At 42.4% G+C, this 23,191-nt stretch overlaps 1 protein-coding gene across 1 annotated transcript in view; it reads left to right on the top strand.

The window, feature by feature from the left end:
* Positions 1 to 23,191, top strand: part of LOC138304560 (E3 ubiquitin-protein ligase RNF14-like) — a 168,394-nt gene that overhangs the window by 17,849 nt on the left and 127,354 nt on the right. The window contains exon 3 of the mRNA XM_069244719.1: positions 3,907 to 4,052. Within this exon, the coding sequence (XP_069100820.1) occupies positions 3,907 to 4,052 (146 nt within the window). The remainder of the gene's footprint in view (positions 1 to 3,906; positions 4,053 to 23,191) is intronic.

Below are 23,191 nucleotides of genomic sequence, written 5' to 3'. Positions count from 1 at the left end.
CCCTGATGATCGGCTTGCCCCGTAAACCAGGCCAAATAGACTTACAGTGATTGCTGATCAACTAGAAAAAAGGTGGTGCTGTGCTGCACTTTGGTGCTGGGTGCCAGCTCGCAGTGAGTGCATGCAGCCTTCCTACCTATGTAATTGATCCTTACCACAAGATGCCTTTCAGAAGTCAAGTGCTGTCATTAGTTGTTGTGCAGGACACCTTGATGCCAAGCAATCCAGACTGATCTTCGCTGGTGGCAATTTTAAGTGAGGCACACCAGTCCGAAACACTAGGGCAGCCATTGCACAGCCTGGTATCTTCCTTATTAGGCAATTAGTGCCCTTAATTAAAGTAAAAGGAGTGTCCCACAGACACAGGCAGGCAACATTTTCATAAAATGTTCCTGCGTTTTTAACATCTGTGTGGCAGTGACATAATACACTTGCAGATTATATATAATTTTGTATGTTCAAAATATATAAATCATAAAACAGCAATAAGGTGCCGAAAATTGACATTTACATAGCTTGGAATGCACCAGAAAGAAAAAGAGCTTTTACAGTAACTATGATATTCACTGCCGTCATTTTATAGGGATCAAGATAGCAACTTGCACCTTGAAAGAATATTTCTCACATTTGCTAATATATGTGTACACTCCTGAAAGCAGTTGATTGGGCTGTTAATTTCGGTTTATTGCACTGCATATCAGACAATGCTGCATTGATTTATCAGGTTAACCTTCCGGCACAAACAATAGTGGAAACAGTTGTGATATTTATTCAAGCTATTGCTATCTTCAAGCTCCATTATATTATGTACCATGGTCCGTGGATAAAGGAGACTCAAAGCAAACCATACTTTGACCTGAGTTGGTAAATTAAAGACATGTCTGTGAGACTCAAGACATTTTATTCAGCAGACACACTGTGCATGCTTCAGGCAGCACGGGCCTGTCAGGGTGCATAGCTTTGCATCCTTGTTTCCATAGAGGAGCCTTACATACCAGCTTCATCAGAAGCACCACTAGGCTCAGTTTCAGGTGCTTATTTGGCAGATAAAGGCAATGAGACTAGTGGTACCTATTGGCGTCCACCTTGGCAAATTAGAGAGGATGAATAAGTGAACACAAGCAATGAATCAGAAATGTTGGACACTTGGGCCTCAAACGGACATCACAAGCAAAAACTAATTTAGCTCTTAATGAAAGCCTATGAGATTTTGCATATTTGAAATTAGAGGAACAATTTTGAAATGCACAGGTTGTCAAGAATAGAGGGTGAAGATATGATCAGCTGTTTAGCAACTTTCAACTTTTTTGTTAAACTTCCCATTAAGACAGCGAGCATCTGTCTAGTCAAACATTTGTAAGAGACAAACAAAAAACATGTAGAGAAACATGTAGAGATGAGAGTCACTACAATGATTCTGGCACTCAGTTCCGAGAAAGTCCGAGCAATGAGGAAAATGCTTTTTGGTATGCTCTCTCATGACAGTTTATATTCCTTACAACTTATTCTGATTTTGCCAATCCCTTGATGTTTGCTTTTAAATGAAGTACGCAAGGACATACCTAACTATGTGAGAATAAACTGGCTCAGAAGCATATGATCAATTCATCAATATTTAAGAAAGATATAAGAATAGGAGGTATATACTATAAATAGTTAAAAAACATTTTAAAATAGACCGAAGGTATTTAGCCACAGTTTGCTATATAATTTTCAAGTTGTAATATAAATAGAGGTGGTTCTCATATTGGTGTTTTTGATAATTCAATACTTTCAGTATTAACATATGTAGTTATTTTATTACCCCATTGCTTGTTAATTGATATCTCAAATAGCAATGCTTCCCTATAACTTTTACATTTCATTGTGGCACCCTTCCTATTCTTTTGTATCATTTTGCCTTCTTTATTCTTTTGTTACAAAGCAATCTGTTGTTTCAGTGTTATATTAAATGGAACTTATTGTATCTTTTACATTCTTGCACATTGCACTGTGGTGTAATTTGTAAGATTTTAATTTATTTTTTCACACCAGAATTTTGACAGCTTGTAATGTTTTACTTTTTTCATCAATAAATGTTTTACATTGAAAAAAAAGAATAAACTTAAGGACTGTTAAATAAAACGATGAGATGAGCCTTATTAAATGTACCTTGACTTAAAGATGAGGATACATAATAGTTGTCTTGCTGGAGGGAACTGACATAAAAAATAAGATCAACATGGTGGCTATGGCTGGGGCACAAAAATGTGCTGTTCAAAATCAGACAGGACTGCTTCGCATGCATCTGTGACATCTGGAAGAGTGGAATTCAATGAAGGCAATATGTCTTCTAACAAATAATGCTGGGATGATAAATCTGAAGAACCTCTAAAACACATTGATGAATACACTTTAAACTCTGAATGATTCACCTGCTACTACATCACTGTTTCATACTGCAGTTTGCTTCTATACACCTCTGTTCTTGTGTAGAAATATAGGCAGAAGCAACATGGATTACAAAAACGTGATGTCAAAAACATCTACTTCCTAAATATCTATCACACAAAAATATCTTCTTAAAGATTTAACTGTTTTAAATGCCCACAAGTATGTTAATTACTGAATTGACTATTCTAACTCCAGTTTTTGGAAAGCTTCTAAGCATACAATCTGTGACTATGTCAAGCTAAAGTAATCGTGGTTTAGAGTATAGGTTCTGAGGTATTCAATAGCAACTTTGAAACACACATATGCCAGAACTAAATCTCACTTAGGCTTTTAGGACTAGTGCCTTTACTTTTTAAATCTTTGTAATGAGCACCATCAGAATGCAGGCCTTAAAATGACTACAACAGATAGGAAAACATTGTTAACTTTGTCTACAGTAAATATATCACTTAACTCACTTGGAAGGATAATCTGCTCAAAATCCAAAAGATCGCATGAGGCATTGTTTTATTTTAAATAGCTAAACAAAGATAGGCCAAATCACAGAAACTGCTGCATTTCAGGTTTTTGTTTGTATGTATGTACTTATATTGCATTTCCCTACTGTGGACTTAGCCAAAAGGCAACATAGTGCTCTACACCGTTAAAGGCTAGCCAATAAGTAATAGGAGAGGAAGAGTTGTGGACAGGAAATGCATTTTGCTGCTTGTATGATGCACAATGAAACAGCAATTATGTGTTCCTGTCTATATTGTTGAAGGAGTTTTGTAGTAGACCAAAAAGGATAAAGCCGATTGTTGACCGTATACAACAAATCTATTGATTATATATTAATTTAAGTAAATCAGAAAGGTTTTAATACAGACATCCTAACCCAACTCTACCCCATTAAAAAAAACTAAGCAATTAGATTGTGCACTATGTTCGCTACTTACATACTTAAAAAAAGATTAATGACTGGTTTCAACTCAAATTTGGACTCATATTTCTTGTATGAAAACTGGAGGAAATGTATTTATCTGTATCTCATTGATGCATAAAAAGATGCGAATACTTACTTTCAAGTATTGCCTTGGTCCAAGTATTGTTTGCCACCATTCCTTAGTGCATAGCAAAATGGTGTGCTGGTATTCCACTAGTTCGTTCTGTTTGAATTCATGCTACACATCACCAACGTCTGCAGAGTGTATGGTATTCTTACCAGTCATCTTCATATTTACCAGTCTACCCTTTTGAGATTTTTTTAAATTTTGTGTGAGCTAATACCATATTGCAGTGGAAGATGTTTACATCGGTATGGCAATACGTATGAAAATGTTTGATTACAAATTTGGAAACATTTTTAGTGTTTGCTGTACTTAAATAAAATATTGTCTTGGTGTTAATGCTAGATTGTAGCACAGTAATATTTTTTATTGAAATATGATCAATATTACTCTGGCGCCTTAATTTTCCAAACTTTTCTCCACACAGGAAATTATGCAAAAAATCCTCCTACAGTTGACTTTAAAGTTTGCTTTTTGCCTCCAGTTGTACTGACCTTTGAACTCCCAGCACATTACCCATCAGCCTCTGCTCCAGTGTTTCAGCTCAGTTGCAAATGGCTCACACCTGTCCAGGTTTGACTGAAAACGCGTTTAATTTGAAAATATTTTCTAAACGATCAGATACTAGAAATTATGTTTGCTTGCTGCTTTTAAAAGGGGGCTACTGAACAGGGGCTTCAAGGTATATCCCATTCTCATGTGAGACACCATTTACTGCCTTTAGCATCTGCAAACAACTGATAATTGTTTAACTTGGTAGTGCTCATGAAAACACAGCTTTGGTGTTTTAATGAACACAGATAGTATGCAGGTCAGCCTTCCCGACCTCGCCATGCTCCAGGAGGCAAAACGAGGAGGAGGTGATTGATGAAACTGAGTCTGAAGCACGATCCATCCGTTTAAAAACACAGGTGGGTGGATGTCTAGATTGTGAATGTGTGAGGGTGTAATTCAACTATGATCCTCAAACACAGGCAAAAGGCACTTTATTCAGCAATAATATTGCACATGCATCAGGCAGCACAGTAAATCTGCTGAAATGAGCCTGTTGGGGCGCTCATCATTGCATCCCAGAAGGCAGCGATGTGCCACACATAGCAGCAGGGACAGGATCCAACCAACAACTGTTCCAGTACTGACAGGACTGTGCTTCCAGTCCTATCGAGAAGCTGGGAGAGGGGTTGAAGTGAGAAGACATGGAGGCAGGACACGAGGCACAGGACCACTCAACTTCAGAATCCTGTGTGCTCTGACCCAGCGACAGCAAAGCGGTCCCAGACACCACCACCCAGGGAGAGGGTTGTGCCCTCAGGCAAGTGCTGCACTGAATTCTTATAGGGGTTTTTAGCTGGTCGTACAGGGAAAGTGATTGGAGAAGGGATATTCTCTCACCAGGGAAACCACAAGGTTTCTGTTTACTTTGCGAGGCAGGTCAACCAGAGGTGAGGTATTTAGTTGGCATTCACACAAGTGTAAGCACTTAGAGATAAAGGTAGCACATGGTGGGTTGTGGTTCTTCGCATTTAGGAATCTGCACTCCAATATCTGTTTTGTATTTTCTCTGTGGGGACTGCACCTTCCCAGAGGAAGCAGGGATCATCCTTGGAACTCAGAGAAGTGAATTCTATTTCAGGACCGGAGGCTTCGGATTATGCTTTCTCTCTCTTTACTGCAAAAACTCAGCAGCCAATGAAATTTAACAAAACAAAAGAACTACATTTCCCATGAAACCCAGTAGTTCATGTCCACCAATCATAGGGAACCTGTCCATATATCAGTTTCTCCCAACATAGTCCTTCCTCTTTCTTTGCTGCTGCAGCCAGGGACAAGTGTTTTTTCTCTTGACTCACTATTCTTTATCCTTAATGTGGGTTAGTTAAGTAAATTTGCACAGCATGGAGCGGGAGCGGGCTCTACACGCTTCGCAGTGCCTGTTTTGAGCGGCACGCCCGTATTTAATTCATTTTTATTGCCCTTTTCGATCTCCGAAGGGCTCGGCATTAGGCCAGTGGGCATGTCCGCATATCTGCTTGGGAGTTGTTCCGACTCCTAGACCGCGGCACGTGCTAAGAGGACAAGTCCTCTTTCTATTTCTGCCATTGTTTCTCCCATTTATGAGAATAAAGTGGTCTCAGCGCACTCGGACGCAAAAGAGAAAGCTATTTTTAGCTTGTCTCTCCTCCGCATAAAGAAATTGAGCCCTAGAACACCCGACGGGGCGAAGTTATGAGAAAAGCTTTGCCGAGGGGAAGTGCAGGAGCTCCCTCCAGATCTGAAATATTTGGCTGTGTGTTAAGTAAGATAAATATATCAATTTGAATATTTCCTGCTGGGAAGTACTATCCCTCCCTGAGATCTCCTCCATATCCTCTGTTCCTATGGCGTACTACGCTGGAGAGAATAATTTTTATCAGGACCACCCTGACACTATAGATGACCATATGGAGGAAAGACAAGTGGAAGCACTGGGCTACCATGTCCAGGATTCCGTGAATCAGGCTCTTTTTAAAGCTTTAAAACCCTTTGCTCAGCCCTTGAGACGTTTTGGGCAGCGTGAATTGAGGGGTCGCCCCCTACTTGATGCTGGTTCGCAGCCCGACCAGCTGCCTGATCTGGGTATGACCCGGGGAGCCTTAAAAATACCTTTGTCCTCTGATGACATCTTAGCAAATATGGCCGCATCGGTGATGCAGGATCACAGCTATGACGTTTATTCATCACTAGACACGTCTGACGTAAGCAGAGAGGCCTCTTCCAGGCCGGACGGTCTTTCATCTTCTGCTCATTCTTCCGGCTCGGACCAGGATCAGGAGGACCCCAAACCAGTGGGGAAGCGTAAACGCAAATCCCATAATACGCAGGAACAGCAGAGCCATTTTTTCCTCGAATCTGGAGATAATTATGGAGTCGGACGCCAGCAGGTGGTGCTGGGGAACTCATTGCGGCTCGGTTCAGACAGGGGGTCGGTGGTCCCAAGACGAATTATCTCTTCACATCAATTTCCTGGAACTGTTAGCAGGGACATTTGCTATTCGCTCCCTGTCTCCTCGACAAGCCAAATGTTGCATTCTTCTTCGGATGGACAACATTTCAGCAGTTCAGTATATCAACCGTCTGGGGGGGACCAGGTCCCGAGTTTTGGTAGAGATTGCAAAGGAGTTTTGGCAGTCTTGTCTTCTCCATCACATATTAGTGACAGCGGAATATATTCTGGGCCGAGCCAGTCTGATTGTGGACTGGAACTCACGATTCCTCAGGGATGGCAACGACTGGAAGCTGAGTCCACTGATATTCAGCAAGTTGAACACTCTATGGGGTCCTTGTGGGGTAGATCTGTTTGCCTCAAGACTCAACACTCAACTGACATGTTTCTTCAGCTGGAGACCGGACCCATTGGCGTCCGGGACGGGTGCGTTTCTTCAGTTTTGGGAGTCGGGATTGCTTTATGTTTTTCCCCCTTTCATCATGATTCAGAGAGTACTCTCTCAGGTGAGGAGACAGAGGGCGGAATTGATTTTAGTGACTCCCAGATGGAAAGCTCAACCTTGGTTCCCATTGGCAATGTTGATGTCATGCGCTCCCCCTGTGGCGATTCCGCAGGATCCTTGTCTATTGTTAGACCCGGTGGGATCTCCTCATCCACTGATATGGAGAGATCAGTTATCCCTCATGGCGTGGAGAGTTTCCGGAGACGCTGGCAAGTGCCTGGAGTTTCAGACAACGCAATGTTCTTCTTGTCTCAATTTTGGGCTCCTTCCACTCACAAACGATATCAATCTGCCTGGCAGAGATGGGTGTGTTGGTGCAATCAACAAGGTATTGATCCCTTGGGGTCCTCCATTGTTATGATTATCAATTTTCTGTCAGAGCTAGCATCTCAGGGTCTAGCCTATAGAACCATTAACAACTTTAGATCAGCGATTTTGGCGGGTCATCCTCATATAGAAGGGAAACCGACTGGGGAACACCCGTTAGTTTGTAGGTTACTCTGTGGAATTTGCCTGGTCTCTCCTTCTCATCCTAAATATTCTTCCCTCTGGGATGTAGATATTGTTTTAAAGTTTCTGAAAGCATGGCCATGCAATGAGGATCTTTCTCGCAAACAGCTTTCAGCGAGGTTGACCATTTTGTTGTGTCTATTGTCCTGTCACAGAGTGTCAGATGTGGGAGCTCTGGATTTGGCATGTAGAGTATTTACTCCTTCGGGAGTTTCATTTACTATTTCCAACCGTACAAAGATGTTTTCCAGAAGTGTTTCGTATCCAGCTTTTCCTCATCACCAAAAATTATGTATTGTAAAATGTTTAAAAGCTTATGAGGAATGTACTAGAGAAGTACGCAGGAATGTTCAGGGCCAGTTTTTGATTTCCTTACAAAAACCTTTTGATCCTGTTTCTGCAGCAACGTTAGCACGTTGGGTCTGCTGGATCCTACAAGAAGCAGACATAGATATTTCTAAATTTGGAGCACATTCTGTCAGAGGAGCGATGGCGTCTAAGTCATTCTCGAATGGTTCTCGTTTGGAGGACATTATGAGGGCGGCTGATTGGTCATCAGACTCTACATTTAAAGTTTTCTGTCATAAGCCTATTGTTGATGTGGTGTTGACTGTTGTAAATCAGCTTTGAACTAGCATAATCCGAAGCCTCCTGTCCTGACATAGAATAAAAATAATTCTAGCTATCGCATCAAGAATTTTCAATTCTATTAAGGACACGGAGGTGAGGATTATCCCTCCCATTGATAAAACTGTAATATTTATGTTTGTTGGATAAAAAAATATATGAATACATTGGTTTCAGTTTAACATACCCTCCCTGATGAAATATGTGATTTTATTGAATTCCGAGAATATTATTATGGCTTATTCTTTGTTCCTAGGTTCGGAAATCAAGAGCGTTTGATTGCGTTTGGATCTTTCAGATTCGATTCAGTTGGGAACTTCGGAATCCTGATACTTCGGTGGACTATCGTCAAGATGCAGCTCAGTTCTAGGAGATGCGATTGGAAGAAGGCTCTGGAGTGTCCAGTTCGGTTTTCAAGTACTCATATGTTTCATTGCAAAGAAAGAGGAAGGACTATGTTGGGAGAGTCTGATATATGGACAGGTTCCCTGATTGGTGAACATGAACTACTGGGTTTCATGGGAAATGTAGTTTTTTTGTTTTGTAAAATTTCATTGGCTGCTGAGTTTTTGCAGTAAAGAGAGAGAAAGCATAATCCTTGCCTCCGTGTCCTTAATAGAATTGAAAATTCTTGACGCGATACTAGAAATGTTTTTATTCACCCTGAAGGTAGGAGAAACTAGTGGAAAACACCCAGTTACCAGGGGCAGACATTGGAGATTTGTGTATAAACATTGACTAAGGGCTCAATTTATATCTTGGCGGTAAGCATACTCCCTCACAACGACAAGGGAGTATGCTTACTGCCAACATGCTGAAACACCAGATTTAAATGCAGACAGAACATAGGTTAAATCAAGTTGGACACTTCTCTGTCTCCACCGTGATTAAACCCCTCTGATGGTCCTGTGGTGTAGGGTTGTCGAAGTCAGAGCTCTAATTCTGCCCTCCTAATTTAGATGGGCAGAATTAGAGGTCAATTTACACTGTCTGTCAGTCTTTTTTATTAAAAAAAATTCAATGTCTGGATTTTTGTTTTGAAAATAGAAAAAGAAAACTGTTTGGTGCAGGGCTCTGTCATGTTGATGGAGCCCTACACTAAACAGCTAAATGCATTGACAGGTATGTCACAACGTGGGGGGAACAGACACCTATTGCAAGGATCAGTAGGCCATCCTTGCTGGATCACCTACATTCATACAAGGGAAAAGTAGCTACCTGCTACGTGTGGTGCAGCTGCTCATAACCGCAGTGGGGCCGCCTGGTTGACTGCAGAGCTGCCAGCAAAGGAGCACAGGGCTGTGGTTCCTCACTGCAAGTGGGATGAGCTGCTGGTGTCAGGCTCATGAGGCCACGGTCCACCTTGGGACCTTCAGCGCCACCCATGTAGGAGCACAAGACAGTCTCACCCCTCTCTCAGGTTGCTCGTTCCACTGCAGGGCCGGTGCTACTCCTCTCCCGAGGCCCCGCAGAAGGAAGGCCAGTGTGTCTTCGTCAGGCTTTCAGGCCCAGCTTACCACTTTTTTTTTTAAAGATATGTTTATTGGCATTTTATAATATTTAAAACAGTCATCAAAGTACATTATGTAGTTGTTGAGGCACAGTGGAGAGTACTGTTATCCATTAATACTTTCAGTATACATCAGATATATCACTTCAATCACAATTGCTATTACAACATTGCGTAGCACGCAACCTCGGTTATCATAATTTATTACCTGAGTCCACAAAATGGACCCGGGCATCCAGATTACACTGCCATTGGCGATGGGGTTGTTACCTGTTCAGAACTTGTTCATGCCATATCTTAATGTACATCCAAACATTATCCATAAGAATAAACTACAAAACCAATCAAATGTGGTCTTGAAGGTCCACATGTCTCGGTGTCGTCAAAACATGCAATAAATCAGTACTCAGGCAGCAAGTGTGGGTGTTTATAGAAAGTTTTCAACAGGTTGTTGATAACTGGGAGAGCAAAGAAGTGGAGGGGAGTGTCCAATAGTAGCAGTTCGCATGGTTGACTTGGGTGCTGAGATGCCCGGGTACAGAAACAGGTGAAGCACCCCATGGTCTCCGATCTTGACTACCAGTCCTATTGTGACAATGGTTCTCCATTCAGTATACCTCTCCCCATTCCCCTCACTGGTACTGAGCTCATCATTCACTGTTTCCATACTGGCCACTGAAAAAATGTCATCTGCTATATCTGGGGACTCCCATTCATCCACTACTTCAGATCAGAGGTGGGCTATAGGATGGCATCTTAGTCCCTTGGACTCCTCCCTCATTAGTGCCCGCTCTTCAGCTGGGGTCCAGCGTGTAACTTCTCTTATCCATATGGACGATTGGGATCACACAGGGGCCTTCCAGGCAGTGCCACCCTACACCTCACCAGCGCTAGTGCCAAGGCCAGGTCTACAAATCTGTTCCCCACATGTTTGGGGGGGTGTTCTAACCAGCAGGCCCAAGAAGCGGACCTCTATAGTAATGGGTAGCGACCTATCTAAGGTCTTGTTAAGTCGTGTAATAACTGCTACCCAGTAGACCATTAAAGTGGGGCACCTCCAACTCATGTGGCCAAAGTCAACATCCTAGGTCATACATCTAGGGCAGCTCTGGGGTTCACCTCCATGTATGGTTAAAAGTCTGTGTGGGGTGAGGTAAGTTCTGTGTATGAAATTGAATTGGATAAGCTTAAGGCGCGTGCTCCTGGACACACCGGATGCATATGCAAGTACCCGGTCCCACTCAGTCTCTGACAGCTCTCTGCGCAGGTCTTCGCCCCAGTGGGCTCTAAGGGAGTGCAGTGGCACACCCACCGTACTATTCAGTGCCTTATGCAGGCATGACACCAAGTGGGAGCCTCCACCCATCATAAGCATAGTTTGTAGCACTGCGTGGGTGGGGGGTTCCATCATATCCTCCCTCCACAAATCCCTCAGGGATCGGGCCAAGGCCTCTTACCTCAGCAATTGACCCCCAGGGAGATCTGTCCGCTCCATGAGGTCATCAAATGTTTCCAGTCTGCCCTGTGCATAGCAGTCGCCTACCGTTTGCAACCCGCCTTAGTCCAGTGATCCATTTGTTGCTGTGTAAAACAGCAAGGGCGTTCCCCTTGCGGGAGCCCCACAAAAGGGACTGTGGGGCTTTGAGCCTAAGCACTCTGGTCAACAACATGTCATTGCCCTGTCCATCATGATCCCATTCCAATTCCATCAGACCAACATTGCTAAGCCACAGCACTAGCCACTGGAGCTGCGGCGCTACATAATAAAACTCGAAATCTGGTACTCCCAGACCACCTGCCGCACAGGGGCGGCGAAGAGCAGTAAGAGCAACCCTTTGACGTCCGCCATCTCATATCAGTTCCCGAAGGAGCATATCTAAAGTCCTGAACCATGCCGCCAGGATCATCACTGGCAAGATAGCAAAGAAGTACAGAAGCCTTGGGAACATAAGCATCCTGGACAACGAGACCCGTGGCTTAAGGGTGAGCCAAAAACTGACACATGAACAGAGAGATTAGTAAATCTTTCCCTGGTTGCCCTCCCTAATACTCATTTCGGTAAATTTGGATACCAACATATTTAAATGATGTGAGGTTCCCACGTAACATCTGCTCGGCAGGTGGAGGGCGCACACGTCTTCCTTCTATCAAGTCATAACCCCGAATACCTAACAAACTCCTCCAGTGCATGGAGAGCCCAGGAAAGAGCCAGCTCCCCCATCTCTCAAGTAGACCAGCAGGTCATCTGCATTTATCCCCTTATCACACCCTTCCCTCCTGAATCACTCCGCTAATGGTTCCATTGCAATAGCAAACAGTAAGGGGAGAGTGGGCACCCCTGAATGGTACCACAATGGATGCCATAAATGTCAGAGATTTGTCGCCCACTCCCAACTCTCGCCGTTGGGAAGGCGTAAAGCAAGCCAAACCACTTGATCCAAGCCTCACCTAGCCCCATGCGAAGCATGGTAACTTCTAAATAATCCCAATTCACTGTGCCAGAGCCCTTCTTAAGGTCAACTGACACTATCACCGCCTTAGAGTCAGGTGAGTGGAGGTGATCGTTTAACACAGTATCCAGTCTACGGAGATTATGACAGGTGTTCCGGGTAGGTATGAACCCGCATTGGTAGCTGTGAATCAAAGCCTGCATATGTGGCTGCAGTCTGTTGGCTAAAACCTTACTAAGAATTTTAACATCCGTGCTAAAAGAGGTCAAAAATCTGTGACTGCTGCGTTTCGATCAGTGGTCTTAGGTAGGGGGATTACCAGGGCCTCTCTGGTCCATGCGGGCAGAAGGCCCTTCTTTTAGGCCTCTGTATACATTTCCAACAGTTTTGGGGCTAGAATGTCTACAAATAATTTGTAGAATTCCAGGGGGAGACGTTCATCCCCAGGGTCTTGCCCCCTGCCAGGGTTTTAATAGCTATCTTTATCTCGCCATCTGTCACCGCCGCCCCCAGTGGAGCCCCCAGTGGAGCACGAGCCTTGTGATTCTCCTAGGATATCATCCAGTACATCTGGTAAGAGCATCTCTCGGAGGCTATACAGTGTCAGGTAGTAGTCTTTGAACGCTGCATTAATATGCATGGGTGAGTGTACCAGCGAACCATTTGACATTTTGATCCCAGTAATTGGTGTCTTCACGGAATGGGGGCGAACCAGCCATGCTAGCAAACAACCCACCTTACCCTCCTCTTTATGCACCCTGTTTATGTACCCTGCGTGGTCATGACACCTAAGTCTATCAAGGGCCACAGATACTGTTCACAAATGTACAACAAGCATGGTAGGTCTGTGGGGTCAGTTCCCTGCACATTGTGAAGGTCATGCAAGCATCCTCGAAGAGGCGGAGGTCTTGTCCAGGTCTCGCTTGATACCCACTGCTCGGCCCATATGATGTGCCCGTATCACCACTTTGAGGGCCTCCCATTCCACCCCCCTCGGAGTAGTTCACCTTGAGTTACAGTAACAATATTCTGCCAGTGCCGAGGTCAGTGTGTCTCTAAAAACAACACCTTCTAGCACCACTGACTGCATGTGCCAAGTCGGGATGTAGGGTGGGGCTCAGCAGTTTGTAATTGGATCAGGAGCGGGCTGTGGTCGGAGAACGTGTGGCTGAGATATTCTGAGTGCTGTATCTGCCTGCTGGATGATCTGGTGCAAACAAATCTATTCTGTTGTGGACATTATAGAAGTGTGACTAATGGGAGTAGTCCCTATCCAATGGGTGGTGAGTGCGCCACACATCATCCATGGCCCAATTGGACAGCCACGTGGATAGCCCTGCGGCCACTCTAAAATGGAGAGCCCCTCTGGCAGAGTCACCAGATCCTCGGGGTCTGTGCACGTTCCCAACACGTCCACCACTGAACAGCTCCAAGACTCTGATATATAAATCACAGAGACTGAGAGAGTTCAAGAGGGGAAGAGGAGATTAGGAAGGGAACAGCTGGGAAGGAGACCTGTAGTAAGAAAAAGGTTAAAACACACAATATGAAAATTATATTTCCTGAAATCAATACTAGACTATGATTCTAAGCCTAGTCGCTCTGAAAACATGAACAATCTAAGAGTTAAGTTTAAAATGACTAAGTTTCAAGATGGCTGGATACCTGTAAGGGAATCAAGATTAATTAAATGAAAACTTTCTTATTCAAGTACTTTCCTTTACATGAGAATCAGAAAAAACATTCTGACTAAATTTTAAACCAGTCATATAAATCCTGTTTTGAGAATGTATACTAGGACCATACAATATTGCATCTAGAAACTCTGGCCTTCTGTGTACTCTTAAAATGTTTAAACACAAATTGCGCATATTGCAGATATATATATATATATATATATATAACTATATATATATTAAACACCATAAAAGGATTGTGCACCATGAATAACACAATATGGATTTAGGAAACAAATCACATAACTTGTCAACTCGAATATTACATAATAAATATCTTAGAATAGTGGCATACAATAAACAACATGAAATAAACTTGAGGAGAGAATCGTGCGTCTTGCCGATTCGAGTGTCACCATGTAAAATACCAAGAAATGGTAGCACGCAATGAATATCAAAGTCAAATCATCATTAATCGAATTGCGCGTCTTGCCTATTCGTAAAACACGATGTAAATGTCAAGAAATAACAGCTCACAATAAATAACAAGATCAAAGTACAATGAAACGAATCGCGCTTCTTTTGCTGATTCTTAAGCCACCATGTAAATGTCAAGAAATGGTAGCGCTCAATGAACAACAAAGTTAAATCCTCATGAAACGAGTTGTGCATCTTGCCAATTCGTAAAACATCATGTAAATGTCAAGAAATAGTAGCGCGCAATGGACAACAATGTTAAAACGAATTGCGCGTCTTGCTGATTCTTAAGCCACCATGCCAAAGTCAAGAAATGGTAGCACACAATGAATAACAAAGTCAAACCTTTATGAAACAAATCGCGCGTCTTGCCTATTTGTAAACTACCATATAAATGTCAAGAAATGGTAGCGCGCAAGTAATCTGTTACTCATTTAAGAATTAAACCAAGAATATGAAAATTCTCAATAACTGTGTCGGAACAGTCCAACCACCGTCTTACCGCCTGGAACAATGATCACCAATGAAGGATGAAGGGCAGAAGACTGGAAGATCCAAATAGGCCGCCGGGACAGGAGCTCAGGAAGAAGCTGCTGCTCTGCACCGGGACCTCTGAATAGTGAGCACTGGGAGTTGGGCTGGCTCTCTTTTATAAAGTCTTGGCCCAGCCCAGAACCACGCCCAGGCATGTTGCAGGGAAAGTCTCTGGAAGGCCCTGGAAAGGGGCCACACCCTAACACACTTTGAAAACCTGCAGCAATACATTGCAAAGGAACAGTATTTGTAAGCATATTAAAAATAAGTTTTCAGGATTGAACTCTGCAATGCAAAAGGTTAAACCACAACATATCAGCACAATGAACATATTTTATGTTGTTTTGAGAGTGCTGGGTTTTTGCATTGTTGTCACCAATAGAGCGCGTACTGCTCTGGTGTTGACAGTACTCCCCTCTCCCAGACGCGCTCTAGGGCCTGGTTTGCTTGGATTAAGACGATGAAAGCGTCTCACAAGTACTGGAGCATGAACATCAGATGCGGAAACCCATGAGTTACTTTCAGGACCATAACCTTTCCATGAGATTAAGTACCATAGATTACGCCCTCCCAGTTTAGAATCCAACACTTTCTTGACTTCGTATTCTTCTTCCCCTTGTACTAGAACAGGAGCTGGGTGAGGGTGGACCTTTTGGACTGCCTTTTTCAAGAGGGAAGTGTGGAACACTGGATGAATCCGTAAGGATCTGAGCAATTGTAGTTTATAGGTCACCGGATTGATTTGCTGAAGGACAGTATAAGGACCTATGAATTTGGGGTTAAACATGTGCTTCTTCTTTAAGTCTATATGTTTTATGGAAAGCCACACTTTGTCACCTGGTTGATATTGCGGTCCCTCACAATGTTTCTTGTCATAATGCCTTTTATATTTTTGTTTGGCTTTTTCTAAATGCTGTTGAATCAGTTTCTGGGTTTGATGTAAATGCTGAATGGTTTCTGACACAGCTGGAGTAAGAGAACTTTCTTGAGGAATTGTAATGGGCAAGGTGTCAGGATGATAGCCAAATAAACCAAAAAAGGGTGTAATGCCAATAGTAGTGTGGAATGAGTTATTGTAAGCTAACTCAGCTAACCAGAGCATAGATGTCCAAGAATGAAGTGCCTTTTCAGCGAAGGCACGTAGGTATTGTTTCAAAGTCTGATTTAGTCTCTCCGTTTGACCATCTGTTTGAGGATGGTGACTAGTAGATAGCGTAGATGTCACTTGGAGTGTTTTACACCATGTCTTCCAGAAATTGGAGGAACATTGTGACCCCCGATCGGAGAGGATAACCTTTGGCAGTCCACAATAACGAACCACTCTGTTCAGTAAAATAGTTGCCAATTCACTAAACGTGGGCAATTTTTTACAGGCGATGAAATGTCCATATTTCGTGAGACTATCTACTACCACCAGAATTACTGAATGCTGTTGAACCACTGGCAGACCGGTAATAAAGTCTAAAGAAATATGTTCCCATGGACGACCTGGGGTTGGAAGTGGATGTAACAACCCTTTTGGTTTTGAATGACTTGTTTTAATGCGAGCACAAACTTCATAGTTATTTACCATTGCTTTTATATCTTTTGTTAGGGTAGGCCACCAAAAATAGCGCTGGATCAGTTCAAGAGTTTTAGGAGTACCTGGGTGACCTGCCTTAGGTATAACATGCAACCAACGAAACACTATTTTGCGAAGTTTGGTAGTGGGTACGAACAAACGAGCGTCATGAAAGGGTAAACCTTGCTTGATTGACCTTTTGGGATCTGCTTGGGCCAATGTTTGCCATTTTTCAACAGTGAAAGAGTTGCGAATTACTTCAAAGAAATCTTCAGTTTTTATGATACATAGAACCTTGTCAGGAGCAATGATAGCTCTGGAGGCTTTAAATGCAGGCAACGTGGTAGACTCTTGACGGGACAAGGCCTCAGCCTTGCGATTATCTTTACCAGGCCGGAAGGTTAGTACAAAATCAAATTAGGCAAAAAAAAGCATCCAGCGTAATTGCCGAGGGGTCAAAAGTCTGGCGGAACTCATGAATTGAAGATTACGATGATCAGCATATACTGTGACAGTGTATTTGGCACCCAACAAATGATGTCTCCATTTTTTAAAGGCGTCACGAATCACCAGAAGCTCTTTTTCAGCAATGACATAGTTCTGTTCGGTTCGTTCAACTTCTGAGACATATAAGCTAGAGGATGAAGTTGACCAGTGTCTTTATTTCGTTGTGGTAAGACGGCTCCTATTGCTACATCTGAAGCATCAGCTTCCACTATGAAAGGTTGATTCGCATCAGGATGAGTCAAGACTGGGGCAGTGGAGAAAGCTTCCTTCAAAGTCGAGAAGGCTTGATCAGCTTCTGGGGACCATACAAACTTTTCTTTCTTTCTTAGTAGCTCAGTGATTGGAGCCACTGTTTGGGAGAAATGATTTATGAACCTCCGGTAAAAATTTGCAGACCCCAGGAAACATTGTACATCACGAGCAGTCTTTGGGGTGGGCCAATGAGATAATGCTTTTACTTTCTTTTCTGCCATCACCATACCTTGAGGGGTAAGAATAACCCCTAAAAACTCAACTGTGGTAACATGGAACTCACACTTGGTTAGTTTGCAATATAAATGGTGTTTTCGAAGGGCTGCAAGAATTTTCTTGACATGTTGGACATGTTCGTTTTCATTGTCTGAGTAGGTCAAAATGTCATCAATGTGGACTATGTCAAATATGTTGAGGTACTCTCTAAGAACGTCATTCAAGAAAAATTGAAATACTACTGGAGCATTACACAGACCAAAAGGCATGACGGTGTATTAAAAAAGGCCATAGCTTGTCTTGAACGCTGTTTTCCATTCGTCACCCTCTCTCATTCTGACCAAATGATAAGCACCTCGAAGGTCAAGCTTCATGTAGATTTTTGCTCTCTTTACTTGTTCCAATAAGACCGGAATTAGGGGTAAATGATATTTATTCTTGATGGTGACTTTGTTTAAACCCCTATAGTCGATGCAAGTTCGAATTTCTCCATTTGCTTTTGGAACAAAAAACAAAGGTGAAGCTGCAGGAGACTTAGAGGGGCGAATGAAGCCATTCTCCAAAAATTGATCTAGGTATTTTCGTAAATGTTGATTTTCATGTTCTGACAGGGCATATACACTACAGTTGGGAAGTATCGCACCAGGGGCTAGATCAATTTGACAGTCATAAGATCTATGAGGAGGTAGAGTCTCTGCTCCTTTCTCATCAAATACATCTTTGTAAGATGAATACTGTTCGTCCATCTGAATTTCTTTCTCCGCAGCAGTAGCTATGTAAGAGTTGCAAACTTTTGGTACTTGAATCTTTTGGAGACATTGTTCGTTACATAGCGCAGATGAGAACACGATTTTTCGTTCTGCCCAATTGATCTCCGGATTGTGATGAATTAACCATGGCAAACCGAGGATAATCCCATATTGGGGAGCATGGATCATGTCAAGGATGATTTTCTCTTTATGTTTCTTTCTTTGATTCTTATCTTCACAAATCATCGACAAGGGGATAGTCTGAAGAGTTACCGGACCTCCAGTCAAGAGTTTTCCATCGACTGCCTGGATGATTTCTGGGGTCTTCTTTTCAATACATGGGATCCCCCATGCACGAACCAATTGGACATCAACAAAGTTCCCAATAGCCCCAGAATCGACTAGAGCCTTTTTGAAATAGATCTTTTTCTTGACCTGATCTCTTATTTCCAGTTTAAGATGTCTAGATTGTGAAGAGTCCACGGTGACACCCAAGAGCAACCCTTCTCTGCATCTTGGGTGTTTTAGTTTTCCAACTCGACTGGTACATTGGCTGCGAACTTCTGAACTGGACCTTGCTTGTTCTTTGGTTTGATTGGATAATCTTTGTCAAAATGACCTTTTCGCCCACAATAAATACATTGTCCATTTTTTCTATGTAGGTCCTTTTCATCTTTGGTCTAAGGTCTCCTGATGGTTGCAATTTCTATCGGTTTCGGCGTTCTTTCTTTCGGAGTTCTTGAGTCTCTTTTATCATGAACGCGCCATGAATATTTTTCAATCTTTTTGCACATTCCTTTATGTTCTGCTAAATGATGATCAAGTCTCAAGACAAGATTTAATAATTCTTGACAGTCTGTAGGTTGTGGGTCGATTTGCGCTAAGATATCTTTTAGTTCCTCTTTGAGTCCCTTGTAAAACAAGACCGCTTGTTTTTCTTTAGGCCAGGATGTCTCGGCAACCAGCCGGTTAAAGTTGGCTAAATACAACACTAGGTCTTGATTCCCTTGGCGTAAATCTAATAATTCATGATCTGCTGACTGTGTTACAGTTCTACGATCAAAAACTCTCTCAAATTCACAAACAAAATTTCTCCAGTTGTACAACAAGGGACTATTTTTACGCACAAGAGGAATTGCCCAAGTAGCTGCATCCCCAGACAGATATGATAACAAGAATGCTACTTTGGACTGGGCATCGGAGAAAGTATTTGTTCTGCAGGTGAAGTGTAGTTCCACTTGAACCAAGAAAGATTGCGCTTTCAAAGGGTCACCTGAGAAACGTTCTGGGGGAGCTAAAGGAATTGCAGAAGGAACATTTAGGGAAATCGGATTACTTCCAGAAGCCTGAGAAGAAGTACCTGGCCAAGACTCACCTGTGGGAATTTGTTCCTTCTTCTCTACCTTATCTTGCAACTGACTCACTCTCTCTGCTAAGCTAGTTGTCAATTCTTTGGATGATACCACCTCTGCTTGGAGCTGGGTGATAGCCTTGACTAGCTCGTCTAGCGTGGCCATGCTGAGAACATACACAAGCCAGGAGGATAATAATTTGTGGGCTCACTATTCTGTCAGAGGCACCAGATCCTCAGGGTCTGTGCATGTTCCCAACATGTCCACCACTGAACAGCTCCAAGACTCTGATAGATAAACCACAGAGACTGAGAGAGTTCAAGAGGGGAAGAGGAGATTAGGAAGGGAACAGCTGGGAAGGAGACCTGTAGTAAGAAAAAGGTTAGAACACACAATATGAAAATTATATCTCCTGAAATCAATACTAGAATATGATTCTAAGCCTGGTCACTCTGAAAACATGAACAATCTAAGAGTTAAATTTAAAATGAATACGTTTCAAGATGGCCGGATACCTGTAAGGGAATCAAGATGAATTAAATGAAAACTTTCTTATTCAAGTACTTTCCTTTACATGAGAATCAAAAAAAACATTCTGACTAAATTTTAAACCAGTCATATAAATCCTGTTTTGAGAATGTATACTAGGACAATACAATATTGCATCTAGAAACTCTGGCCTTCTGCGTACTCTTAAAATGTTTCAACACAAATTGCGCATATTGCAGGTATATATATATATATATATATATATATATATATATATATATATTAACACCATAAAAGGATTGTGCACCATGAATAACACAATATGGATTCAGGAAACAAATCACATAACTTGTCAACTCGAATATTACATAATAAATATCTTAGAATAGTGGCATACAATAAACAACATGAAATAAACTTGAGGAGAGAATCGTGCGTCTTGCCGATTCGAGTGTCACCATGTAAAATACCAAGAAATGGTAGCACGCAATGAATATCAAAGTCAAATCATCATTAATCGAATTGCGCGTCTTGCCTATTCGTAAAACACGATGTAAATGTCAAGAAATAACAGCTCACAATAAATAACAAGATCAAAGTACAATGAAACGAATCGCGCTTCTTTTGCTGATTCTTAAGCCACCATGTAAATGTCAAGAAATGGTAGCGCTCAATGAACAACAAAGTTAAATCCTCATGAAACGAGTTGCGCATCTTGCCAATTCGTAAAACATCATGTAAATGTCAAGAAATAGTAGCGCGCAATGGACAACAATGTTAAAACGAATTGTGCGTCTTGCTGATTCTTAAGCCACCATGCCAAAGTCAAGAAATGGTAGCACGCAATGAATAACAAAGTCAAACCTTTATGAAACAAATCGCGCGTCTTGCCTATTTGTAAACTACCATATAAATGTCAAGAAATGGTAGCGCGCAAGTAATCTGTTACTCATTTAAGAATTAAACCAAGAATATGAAAATTCTCAATAACTGTGTCGGAACAGTCCAACCACCGTCTTACCGCCTGGAACAATGATCACCAATGAAGGATGAAGGGCAGAAGACTGGAAGATCCAAATAGGCCGCCGGGACAGGAGCTCAGGAAGAAGCTGCTGCTCTGCACCGGGACCTCTGAATAGTGAGCACTGGGAGTTGGGCTGGCTCTCTTTTATAAAGTCTTGGCCCAGCCCAGAACCACGCCCAGGCATGTTGCAGGGAAAGTCTCTGGAAGGCCCTGGAAAGGGGCCACACCCTAACACACTTTGAAAACCTGCAGCAATACATTGCAAAGGAACAGTATTTGTAAGCATATTAAAAATAAGTTTTCAGGATTGAACTCTGCAATGCAAAAGGTTAAACCACAACATATCAGCACAATGAACATATTTTATGTTGTTTTGAGAGTGCTGGGTTTTTTCATTGTTGTCACCAATAGAGCGCGTACTGCTCTGGTGTTGACAGTACTCCCCTCTCCCAGACGCGCTCTAGGGCCTGGTTTGCTTGGATTAAGACGATGAAAGCGTCTCACAAGTACTGGAGCATGAACATCAGATGCGGAAACCCATGAGTTACTTTCAGGACCATAACCTTTCCATGAGATTAAGTACCATAGATTACGCCCTCCCAGTTTAGACTCCAACACTTTCTTGACTTCGTATTCTTCTTCCCCTTGTACTAGAACAGGAGCTGGATGAGGGTGGACCTTTTGGACTGCCTTTTTCAAGAGGGAAGTGTGGAACACTGGATGAATCCGTAAGGATCTGAGCAATTGTAGTTTATAGGTCACCGGATTGATTTGCTGAAGGACAGTATAAGGACCTATGAATTTGGGGTTAAACATGTGCTTCTTCTTTAAGTCTATATGTTTTATGGAAAGCCACACTTTGTCACCTGGTTGATATTGCGGTCCCTCACAATGTTTCTTGTCATAATGCCTTTTATATTTTTGTTTGGCTTTTTCTAAATGCTGTTGAATCAGTTTCTGGGTTTGATGTAAATGCTGAATGGTTTCTGACACAGCTGGAGTAAGAGAACTTTCTTGAGGAATTGTAATGGGCAAGGTGTCAGGATGATAGCCAAATAAACCAAAAAAGAGTGTAATGCCAATAGTAGTGTGGAATGAGTTATTGTAAGCTAACTCAGCTAACCAGAGCATAGATGTCCAAGAATGAAGTGCCTTTTCAGCGAAGGCACGTAGGTATTGTTTCAAAGTCTGATTTAGTCTCTCCGTTTGACCATCTGTTTGAGGATGGTGACTAGTAGATAGCGTAGATGTCACTTGGAGTGTTTTACACCATGTCTTCCAGAAATTGGAGGAACATTGTGACCCCCGATCGGAGAGGATAACCTTTGGCAGTCCACAATAACGAACCACTCTGTTCAGTAAAATAGTTGCCAATTCACTAAACGTGGGCAATTTTTTACAGGCGATGAAATGTCCATATTTCGTGAGACTATCTACTACCACCAGAATTACTGAATGCTGTTGAACCACTGGCAGACCGGTAATAAAGTCTAAAGAAATATGTTCCCATGGACGACCTGGGGTTGGAAGTGGATGTAACAACCCTTTTGGTTTTGAATGACTTGTTTTAATGCGAGCACAAACTTCACAGTTATTTACCATTGCTTTTATATCTTTTGTTAGGGTAGGCCACCAAAAATAGCGTTGGATCAGTTCAAGAGTTTTAGGAGTACCTGGGTGACCTGCCTTAGGTATAACATGCAACCAATGAAACACTATTTTGCGAAGTTTGGTAGTGGGTACGAACAAACGAGCGTCATGAAAGGGTAAACCTTGCTTGATTGACCTTTTGGGATCTGCTTGGGCCAATGTTTGCCATTTTTCAACAGTGAAAGAGTTGCGAATTACTTCAAAGAAATCTTCAGTTTTTATGATACATAGAACCTTGTCAGGAGCAATGATAGCTCTGGAGGCTTGAAATGCAGGCAACGTGGTAGACTCTTGACGGGACAAGGCCTCAGCCTTGCGATTATCTTTACCAGGCCGGAAGGTTAGTACAAAATCAAATTAGGCAAAAAAAAGCATCCAGCGTAATTGCCGAGGGGTCAAAAGTCTGGCGGAACTCATGAATTGAAGATTACGATGATCAGTATATACTGTGACAGTGTATTTGGCACCCAACAAATGATGTCTCCATTTTTTAAAGGCGTCACGAATCACCAGAAGCTCTTTTTCAGCAATGACATAGTTCTGTTCGGCTTCGTTCAACTTCTGAGACATATAAGCTAGAGGATGAAGTTGACCAGTGTCTTTATTTCGTTGTGGTAAGACGGCTCCTATTGCTACATCT

This window comes from Pleurodeles waltl, chromosome 7 (genome assembly GCF_031143425.1).
Source record: "Pleurodeles waltl isolate 20211129_DDA chromosome 7, aPleWal1.hap1.20221129, whole genome shotgun sequence".
Classification (NCBI taxonomy): Eukaryota; Metazoa; Chordata; class Amphibia; order Caudata; family Salamandridae; genus Pleurodeles; species Pleurodeles waltl.
This window is presented reverse-complemented; position numbering and strand designations above follow the sequence as displayed.